We start from the raw sequence: 10,459 nt of genomic DNA on the forward strand, positions 1-10,459 counted from the left end.
TGAGTCCCCATTCCTGGTCACTGAGACGCCCCTGCAGCTCCTTCCCCAGCTCCAGGACCCCCGTGCACCCCCTTATCCGGCTCCGGGACCTCCTGCAACCCCTTTCCCAGCCATCTCACCTCTCCCAGCCTCCCCGTTCCTTGACCCTGGGACCCCTCTGAACCCCCATTCCTGCACACTGGGATACCCCTGCACCCACTTCCCTGGGAAACCCACGACTGGGAAAGGGGTTCTCCAGCCCCTCTGGGATTTATGATCACCCCGAGGAAAGGGAGACGAGAAAGACAGAGAAGGAGATTCGGGATCAGGGGTCGGAGTCCCAGCGCCCAGCCCTGCTCCGCCGGGGGTAGGGACCCGCACACGCAGCCAAAACGAGCTTTTCCCCCTCGGTGTCTCCCAAGGAACGGCCCAGGAGCTGCTCTGGGAGGAGTTCGGGCGGGACACGCCTGAGCTGTCCCTGGGAAGCTCTGGAACGCAGTATCCAGGAGGGATGAGGAGGGTCTGCGGGGGGCAGTGGGGGCTGCGCGGGGAGGGCACTGGCACAGGGAGATCCCCCCCGTCCCCGCGGGATCCGCAGATCCCGGCGCTTCCCCCGCTTTGGCCCCAAACCAGCGGGTTTAAGGCCGAGTTTAAGCGCAGGGCCCGCGAGTTCAGCTCAGCCCGGCCCGGAGGTCCCACAGTACGTGGCCGAGGAGGGTCGCAGGGGGGCCGAGGGCGATCTAGGGGGTGCCCGGAGGGGTCCCAAAGGGGATCCAGGAGAATTCCCAGGAACTCCCCCGTCCCCGCCCCCCCCCCCGCGCTCCCTCGATCGCTTCCGCCTCCCAAACTGCGCGACCAGGATCTGCTCGGCGACCGGTGACGTCACGAGCACATCGTGCTGCCATTGGCGGTCAGGAAATAGCGGCGCCAATCGCGGGGCCGGAGGCGGTTCTGTGGGCGGGGCCTGGGCTGTGGGCGGGGCCAGCGGAGCAGCGCGATGGCTCCGGCGCTGGGTCTGGGGGCGCTGCTGGGGGTCCTGGGGCTCCTGAGGACCCCGGCGGGGGCGGCGGAGGGTGAGTGGGGCCCTCGGAACCGGGAGCTCCTGGACCGCCACTTCCGGGCACGGGAGCCCCCCTGAACCCCCATTCCTGGCACCGGGACGCCCCTGAACCCCCATTCCTGGGCACTGGGTCCCCCTTGAATCCCCTTATCAAGCATCGGAACCACCTGAAATCCCCGTTCCTGTGCGCAGGGACCCCTCTGCACCCCCTCATTCGGCACCGGGACCCCCCTGCACCCCTTTTCCCGGCCATCCCACCTCTGCCAGATACCTCTTTTCCTTGACCTTGAGACCCCCTGGATCCCCATTCCCTCCTTTCCCAGCCCCCAGCCCTTCTTTCCGCAGCACCGCGGACCTCCAGGACCCCCATTCCTGGCCATGCTGGGTTTCCCACCCCGTGACCACCCTTTCCTCGACACTGGGAGCAGCAGGACCTCCCTTTCCTTGGCAGAGGGACCCCCTGGACCACCCATGCCCCCTCTCCGAGCCCCTGCCTCCCCTTTCCTTAACTCTGAGACCCCTTGAAATCCCCCTTCCCCAGCACCAGCGCCCCCCGGGCCCCCCTATCCTGCACCAGTATCGCCCTGCACCCCTTTTCCCAGCCATCCCACCTTTCCTAGACACCTTTTGCTTGACCCTAAGACCCCCTGATTCCCATTCCTGCCTTCCGCAGCCCCCCATTTCTTCTACACCAAAGGGCCCCAGGACCCCATTCCCGGCCATCCTGGGTCTCCCCATCCCATGACCCCCCTTTCCTCGATACTGGGACGACCTGGCCCCCCATTCTTGCCTTTCCCAGCTCTCAGACCCCACTTTCCTCAACACTGGGGACCACTGTACCCCCCTTTCCTGGGCACAGGACCCCCCTGAACCTCCATCCTGCCTCTCCCAGTGCCCTCACCCCCTTTCCTTGACCCTGGGACCCCCCAGACCTCCATTCCTGGGCATGGGGACCCTCCTGCACCCTCTTATTCAGCACCCAGATCCCCCTGAACCCCTTATCTGGGACTGGGACCCTCTCTATGCTCCTGTTGGGCACTGGGACCCCCCTGCATCCGCTTTCCTGGGCGCAGGGACCCTCCTACACCCCCTTATGTAGCAGCAAGACCCCCCTGAACCTCTGTTCCTGTGCACTGGGGCCCCCCTACTCCCCCTTATCCTGCACCAGTACCCCCCTGCATCCCCTTCCTGGCCATCCAGCCTCTCCCAGACTCCAAACACCTCCTTTTCCTTCACCCTGGGACCCCCTGGAGCCCCATTCCTGCCTTTTCCAGCCCCAAGCCCTCCTTTTCCAGAATGCAGGGGACCCCTGTGACCCCCCGTTCCCTGCCATCCTGGGTTTCCCCACCCCATGATCCCTTTTTCCCCAGCATTGGGGCCCCCCTTTCCTGGGCACAGGGACCCCCTGCAACCCCCTATCCCACCTCTGCTCATCCTTGCATCCCTCTTTCCTTGACCCTGGGCCCCCCAAGCCCCTTTCTGGCTCTCCCAGCTCTCCCAGTTCCCCCTTTCCTTTACCCGTGAGCCCCCCCAGCCCCCCAGTCTCTCACCTTGGGCCTCCCCAGCCCCCCCAAATGTCCGTGTCCCCCCAGTTCTCCACTCCCTGCGTTACCTGCGAGTGGTGGTGTCGGAGCCCGGCCCGGGGCTCCCCCGATATGTGGCCGTGGCGTTTGTGGATGGGATCCCCATCAGCCGCTACGACAGCGAGCGGGGCCGGGTGGAGCCGCAGACTCTGTGGATGGCGGCTGGAGCTGAGCCGGGATATTGGGATACGGAGACCCGGATCAACCAGATGTACCAGCACAAGGACCCCGCCCACCTGGAGATGCTGCAGATCCGGTACAACCAGAGTGGGGGTGAGTGGGGGGAGCCAGGGAAGGATCTGTGGGCCTGGGGGGGGATCTGTGGGGCTGGGATGAGGATCTGTGGGGCTGGGATGTGGATCTGTGGGCCTGGGGGGATCCATGGGACTCCAAGGGACTGGGACGGGATCTGTGGATCTTCATCACACTATGGGACTCTGTAGGGCTGGAATGGGGCCCTGTGGGGCTGGGACACACCTCCATGGGTCTCTGTGGGTCCGATTTCATCCCCCAGGTCTCCACACGTTGCAGCGGGATTCTGGCTGTGAGCTCCTGTCGGACGGGAGCATCCGTGGATCCCATCGGGAAGGCTACGATGGACGGGATTTCCTTTCCTTTGAGTTGGGATCCAGATCCAGGAGATTCGTGGCAGCCGATGGCGCTGCCCAGATCACCAAGAGGCTCTGGGAATCTGATGAGATGAAGATGGAGAGGTTGACAAATTACCTGGAGCACATCTGCCTGGAAGTGCTCCGGAAACACGTCCGGTATGGGCAGGAGGCGCTGGAGCAAAAAGGTGGGGGCAGAATTCCCATGGGAATGGGGTACTAGAGAATGTGGGATTTGGGAAGGTGGAATTTGAGAACAGAGGAATTCCCATGGGAATTCTGTTTATGCATCTCACCCTCCCATGGGAATTCTGTGGGTGGATCTCATTGCTGTCCCATTCCCTTGGGAATTCCATGGATAGATCCCACCATTATCCCATTCCAGAGCCCCCCGACGTCCATGTGTCTGGGAAAGAGGAACACGGGATCCTGACGTTGTCCTGCCACGCGTACGGATTCTACCCCGGGATCATCGGGATCAACTGGCTGAAGGGGGATGAAATCCGGGATCAGGAGACGGAGTGGGGCGGGATCGTTCCCAACAGCGACGGCACCTTCCACAGCTGGGCCAGGATCGAGGCGCTGCCGGGGGAGCGGGAGCAGTACCGGTGCCGGGTGGAGCACGCCGGAATGCCGGAGCCCGGGATCTTCGCCTGGGGTGAGGCTGGGAACGGGGAATGTGGGAATTGGGAAATGAGGAATTTGGGGATGTGGAGCAGTGGGATGGGGGTTCCAGTTTCTCCTCCCCCTCCTCATCATCCTGCGCTTCCCAGAGCCGGAATTTGGATGGAATTTCATCCTGGTGCTGGTCACTGTGTCCATCATCGCTGCCATCATCATAATCAGCCTCATTGGAGTCCGTGTCTGGAAGCTCCGATCTGGTAACTCATGGATGGGGATTGGGAAGGGGCACAGATCTGCCCAGCAGCATTCCTGGAATCCTGTGCCACGGGTCCTGATCCCACTTTATTTCCATAGGGAGGAGGGAAGAGGAAGTAGTATGGTGCGGCCAACAGTGAGTACCAGCAGCGTATCTGGATCCAGATCCAGATCTTCTCCATGTGGATCCCATGATGGATCCTGGAATGAGTCCAGGTGTGTGATCCAGGCCAGCATCTCATCAATCTTCTCTTTCCACAGGAACAGACATGGGAACTGACTGCTGCCTCCCAGGTATGGAGTGGGATCCATGTGGAATTCCAGAGGGAAATTAGGGCAGGATAGATGGAGCAGGATTGGGACAGGATTCCAGATCAGGGCAGGGTTCCAGAGTGGGATCAGGTGGAATTGTGGGGTGGATTCTGAAGCAGGATCAGCTGGGATGGATGGAGTGGGATTGGGATGGGATTTCAGAGCGAGGTTGGGTGGGGTGGATGGAGCAGGATTGGGGTGGGATGGATGGAGTGGGGTCAGATGGGATGGGTGGAGCAGGATGGGGTGGGATTCTAGTGCAGTTCCTCCTCTCTGTGGGCTCTGCAGCTGGATCCATCCTGTGGGATGGGCACAGGGACATGGTGACTCTGTGCCTCGCTCTCATCCTGGCAGGAATCGCCCCCTGAGCGATCCTCGGTTACGATTCCAGAGGTGCCAAAAATAAAAGCCATCCCTGGTGTCACTCCGGTTCTCCAGGACTGTTTCTCTTTCATCCCCTCCAAGGGATCCCTCAGGAAAAGAACCTGTTGCAGTGGCTCCACGTGTTGTGACACGGGCTCTGACAGCGTGGAGAACTGGGGGGACACGGAGGTTGGGAGGTCTGGCAGGACACTCTGCCCGAATAAAGCCTAAAATCCAGTCAGAGAACCCAAACAACCCAAGCTGTCTGTGCTGAGCTCCCACTGGTGCCAAGGGGCTGCTTTTAGTGTTGGGTTGTGCTTAAAACCAGCCTGGTTCGCCCACTGCAAACACACCCCGGGCTTTTGGAAGCAGGATTTGACTGATAAGCTGCTGGCTGGCCTGCAGAAATGGGACTGGCAATCAAACTCTTTGTAACTATGAAAGCCCAGCCCAACTTTCACGTGGCAGATTCTTCCACAGACTTTCCTGGAGTGTGCAGAGCTTGTCCCATGGAGCAGGGAGGCCTCTTCATGGTTACTCAGGGGTTAAATTGCACACGGAGTTACATCAATCCCCACTAATGTTTGTTTCTTTTTGCCAGTTTTGATACAATTTGGTACAATTGCTTTGCTAGAATTGCTTGATACAGGGCACTATTTTATGCTGTATTATACTCTACTGGTAGGTTTGTAGCATTTATACTGTGTAGTAAATTATTCTGGTTAAGATCTTTCCTCTGTACACTTGTCTGTTCGTTTGTCTGTTCATTTGTCATAAATAATAAATAACTTTATATAAATATATCTGGTTTGCCATCATTAAAAGCTGATTCAATCACATCTCTATCTTTCCTTAAATCCTTTGTTAATATAATCCGAGGCTGAGATTGGATCCAGCCACCCCCAGGCTCCTCTCGGAGCAGGAGTTCAGAAAGCCAGGGAGTCCTTTCTGCACCTCGAGACTCAACAGCAGGACTTCTCTAATGAACTTTGTCTCAAAGCCTTCCAGTCCCACCCACAACAATTTGGTGTAGTCAGCAGGATGGCAAATGATTTTGAGAAACAGACAAAAGGCTTAACAGAATATTTATGGAGGCACAGTCACACATTAACACTGATGAGTGTTGGCCGGTGGATAACTGGTAGGAGTGGGAAAATATGCAAGAAAATGTAGAAAATATATTTAGTGGGGTGACAAAGTGAAATCAGAAGAGATGTAATGCATAATGAAACTTTACGAGATCCACAGGCCCTGAGGAGACTGGTCCCTATGTGGGCAGAACTCCTGCATGACACGGTAAAGCACACAGGCTGGGAAAATCATGCTGTGGAACACACTGAAAGGAGCTGAAAAACTGAACTGTGAGAACCTCCTGAAAGACAGGGGAGGACTGTAAAGCATAACCCACCCGAGAGAAGAGAAAAATCAAACCCCTCTGTTCACTCACAAGAACAACTGAACAAACTGCAGAAAAGAAATTAGGCAAAAGCACAATTTGAACTCCATCTGGCCACTTCTGTAAGGGATAATAAAAGTGTTTTTATAAATACATCAATAGCAAAAGGAGAGGCAAAGAAAACCTCCATTCTTTGTTGGACATGAGGTTTGGAGGAACATAATTACCAAAGATGAGGAAAAGGCTGAGGTACTTAACACCTTCTTGGCCTCAGTTTTCAACAGTAAGACAGGTTGTCCTCAGGACAAGTGGCCTCTGGAGCTGGTAGACAGAGACAGGAGACTGAACAGCCCCCCTGTAATCCAGGAGGGAACAGTCAGTGACCTGCTGAGCCACTTGGATCCTCACAAGTCTATGGGACCAGACAGGATCCACCCGAGGCTGATGAGGAGCTGGCAGAAGAGCTCACCAGGCCACTCTCTATCATTTCCCAACAGCCCTGGCTCAGTGGGGAGATCCCAGATGATTGGAAGTTGGTGAATGTCACGCCCATCCACAAAAAGGGCTGCAAGAAGGACCTGAGAAACTCCAGGCCTGTCAGCCTGACTTCGGTGCCTGGCAAGGTTATGGAGCAGATCATCCTCAGTGCAGTCCCACAGCACCTACAGGATGGACAAGGGATCAGACCCAGCCAGCACGGGTTTAGGAGGGGCAGGTCCTGTCTGACCAACCTGATCTCCTTTTATGATCAGGTGACCCACCTGGTGGGTGAGGGGAAGGTGTGGATGTGTCTGTCTGGACTTCAGCAAAGCCTTGGACACTGTCTCCCATGGCACACTCCTGGAAAAGGCTTGGACAGGGGCACTCTGTGCTGGGTTAGGAACTGGCTGGAGGCCTGGGCCCAGAGAGTGGTGGGAATGGTTGGGATCCGGTCACCAGTGGTGTCCCCCAGGGATCAGTGTTGGGCCCGGTCCTGTTTAATATCTTTATTGATGATCTGGATGAGGGGATCGAGGGTACCATTAGCAAATTTGCAGCTGACACCAGTTGGGGGTGTGTGTTGATGTGCTGGAAGGCAGGAGGGCTCTGCAGAGGGACCTGGACAAGCTGGATCCATGGGCTGATTCCAAGGGGATGAGGTTCCAGCAGGCCAAGGGCCGGGTCCTGCCCTTTGGCCACAAGAAGCCCCGTCAGCCCCCTGGGCAGGGGTCAGAGTGGCTGGAGAGCAGGCAGGCAGAAAGGGAGCTGGGAGTGGGGATGGACAGGAAGCTGAACAAGAGGCAAAGTGTGCCCAGGTGGCCAAGAGGGCCAATGGATGGTGGCCTGGCTCCATAGGGCTGACATTGGGTTTGGAGACATAACAGATCTAGTAATGGTTGCAGCAGAATGTGCCATAGAAAATTTCTGTGTAACCAAGTTGCCAAGTAAAGAAACAATAAAGGAAGGAACTTGTGGTTAACAGAAGCAGCAAAGCAGGCAAAGGTGGGGTGTTACAAAGAATCACAGAATGTGCTGAGTTGGAAGGAACCCATGAGGATCACTGAGTCCAACCCTTGGACCCTGTGACCATCCCCATCTCACACCATGGGATGATCATCCAAACACTCCTTGAGCTCTGTCAGCCTTGGTGCTGTGCCCACTGCCCTGGGGAGCCTGGTCAGTGCCCAACCACCCTCTGGGGGAACAACTTCTTTCTAATATCCAACCTAAACCTCCCATGACCCAACTTCAGGCCATTCCCTGGGGTCCTGTTCCTGGTCCCCCCAGAGCAGAGCTCAGGGCCTGCCCCTCCTCTGCCCCTCCCCAGGAAGTTGGAACTGCAGTGAGGTCTCCCCTCAGTCTCCTCCAGCTGAACACACCAAGTGCCTGGTACAGACCGTTCAGAGGCTGTAACGAGGTTCTTTTAGATGATTACTTCGAAGGCGAGATTAAGGCACAAAACTCCAAATGGTCTCAAACAGACAATTAACTTTATTTGTAACAATAAGTTAAAACGGTAAAAGCGAGGGGGGGGGGAGAAAAAGAGGGAAAGATAAGGAAAGATAAGGAAAAGGAAAGGCTACAAAAGGAAAGTGCAAAAAGGTTCCCACCACCAGTGAGAGAACTGGGTGTAGTCAGCCTCAGGCAGTCAGGGAAGGAACGCTGGAGAGAAGCAGGTGGTGAGCAGACTGGATCAAAGACAAACAGGAGACGAAGGCAGGTGGGACACGAGCAGGACGGAGGCAGGCGAGACGGAGGCAAAGCAGGACGGAGCGAGGAGAGGGGCCAGCAGCCAGCACGGGACCCTGGGCAACACCGACTGGGCTGGACAGGACCACAGCGCTGGGCACTGCCTTAAATACCCCCGGTGGGCGCTCCCTGGCCAGCTTGGCTCCGGGCAGATCCTTCCACAGTATCTTGGTTAAGCTGCTGGTATTCAGTGAAACAGGAGGCCAGGCCCAAAAGAGTTAACTGAGAAATTCGGGCCTGCTAACCAGCTATTACCATCTGTACAATCTGTACTCGTTCTGTTCTACCTACTGGACCAAAACTTAAAAGAATGGTAAAAGAATCATAGAATAGGCCTAGAGGTAATAAATTAAGATGCAGTAGGATAAGGTAGACATTTGAATAGAAGAAACAGGCTGGGAGCCAAGGCCTTCTCCAAGCTTCAGTGAACGGGTCGAGGACAATAGAAGAGAAGGGAGGTCAAACGGAGGAAGATGAGAATTAGCCCCCAGACCCATGGGAAGAAGATCAGATCTACCACCAAAACTGAGGGCCAAGAGAAGCACCGCCCCAAGCCCTGCCTGAGCTCCACCTATACTCCACCTGTTATTAATATGCATAGATAGATGTTGTAATCACTTGAATATGCATTTAATCATATACAAAAATTGTATAAAAACTGCTGATTTTGTGTGAAGCCTTTGAGCAGGTTTGTCCAGCAATAGCTGGCTTGCTGCCAGCGCTGTCAATAAATACCTTTGCTGCTCAAAGATCAAAAGGACTCTGGGCAGTTTATTATACGGGATTTTGGCTCTGCCAAGGCGGGAAAATGGAACACCTTTCTGTTGGAGACTCTCCAGGGGTTCCAGCGAGCAGTCCACAATGTCCCCCTAGGTCGATGAAGGCAGCCCTGCTAAAGGCTAAAGTCGGTGTCCACCACTTTGTTCAGTCACTGGGCTCCGGGGGGGCTCCTGGTAGCCTGAAAAACTTAGTTTGGCACGTACCTCAGCTGATGGCAATAGGCCAATTACTTATTGTTCATTACACCAGTCAATGTAAAAACAAAGAAGCGAGTCAGAGATGGAACAATCTCTTACAGAGCCTCAGGAGCAGCAGTTGCAGGGCAGCAGGGACCTGAGCTGAGCTGCCTTTGGTGCCCAGGAACTCTCCCCACACAGCCCCTCTCCTGCCCTGAGGGACCACCAGAACAGGGGGAGCCCAAAGGCATGGACTGGAGGAATTCAACGGGGATTTTGGGGCCATTTTATGGACATTTTGCAGGGGCGGTGCATAGACTAAGGGAACAAGACCTGTGTGTTACACAAAGAATGGGAAGGGGGTGGTGGGGGCTGAAGTTGTATTGAGTCCTGTGGGGCCTGGGCATGATGGGACTGGTGTGGAATAAGGGCTGGAATGTGCTGGTTTGGGGGGGGTGGAGTTAATTTTCTTTGCAGAGGCTGGTGTGGGACTGTGTTTGGGCGTGTGCTGAACACAGGGTTGAGAACAGAGAGAAGGTTTGTTAGTGCTGAGCTCACCCAGAGCCAAGGCCTTTCCTGCCCCTTGTATGGACACGCTGGGGAGGGGCTGGGGGTGTGTGGGAGGTTGGGAGGGGACACAGCCAGGACAGGTGACCCCAACTGCCCCAGGGGATATTCCAGACCATGTGACATCATGCTCAGTGTATAAAGTGGGGGAGAGAAGGAGGAAGTGGGGGGACATTTGGAGTGATGGAGCTTGTCTTCCCAAGTCACTGTTCCATGGGATGGAATCTTGTTCTCCTGGAGGTGCTGAACACCGCTGCCCATGGGAAATAGAGGATGAATTCCCTGTTTTGCTTTGCTCGTGTGTGCAGCTTTTGCTTGTCCTTATTAAACTCTCTTTCTCTCATCCCCTCCCAGTTCTCTCCCCAGTCCTGCTGGTGGGTGAGTGAGGAGTGGCTGGGGGGGCTTGGGGCTGGATGGGGTGAAACCACAACAGCCTTTGTTGGTGTCCAAGGTGGGGCTGGGAGCATTGGAGATCCTGACAGGTGGGATTGGGATGTGCTGCTGGAATTTACAGCTGCTGGTGCTGT

General features: G+C 56.1%; 1 protein-coding gene across 2 annotated transcripts; it reads left to right on the forward strand.

Moving 5' to 3' along the window:
* The first annotated feature begins 976 nt into the window (after positions 1–976).
* Positions 977–5,587, forward strand: LOC113996991 (class I histocompatibility antigen, F10 alpha chain-like). 2 transcript variants are annotated; one of them, XM_027738463.2, is made up of 8 exons: positions 977–1,052; positions 2,632–2,895; positions 3,137–3,418; positions 3,616–3,888; positions 4,004–4,111; positions 4,209–4,245; positions 4,371–4,403; positions 4,776–5,587. In XM_027738463.2, the coding sequence occupies exons 1-7, from the start codon at positions 977–979 to the stop codon at positions 4,387–4,389; spliced, it is 1,059 nt and encodes a 352-aa protein (XP_027594264.2). In that variant the 3' UTR covers positions 4,390–4,403; positions 4,776–5,587. The 2 variants fall into 2 exon arrangements, with proteins under 2 accessions (XP_027594264.2, XP_039247374.1); XM_039391440.1 differs by having other exon boundaries at positions 4,887–5,587.
* The last annotated feature ends 4,872 nt before the right edge of the window (positions 5,588–10,459 follow it).

The sequence above is a fragment of the Pipra filicauda genome, unplaced genomic scaffold (genome assembly GCF_003945595.2).
Source record: "Pipra filicauda isolate LSUMZ 115617 unplaced genomic scaffold, ASM394559v2 scaffold965_size44538_pilon, whole genome shotgun sequence".
In the NCBI taxonomy this organism is placed as follows: Eukaryota; Metazoa; Chordata; class Aves; order Passeriformes; family Pipridae; genus Pipra; species Pipra filicauda.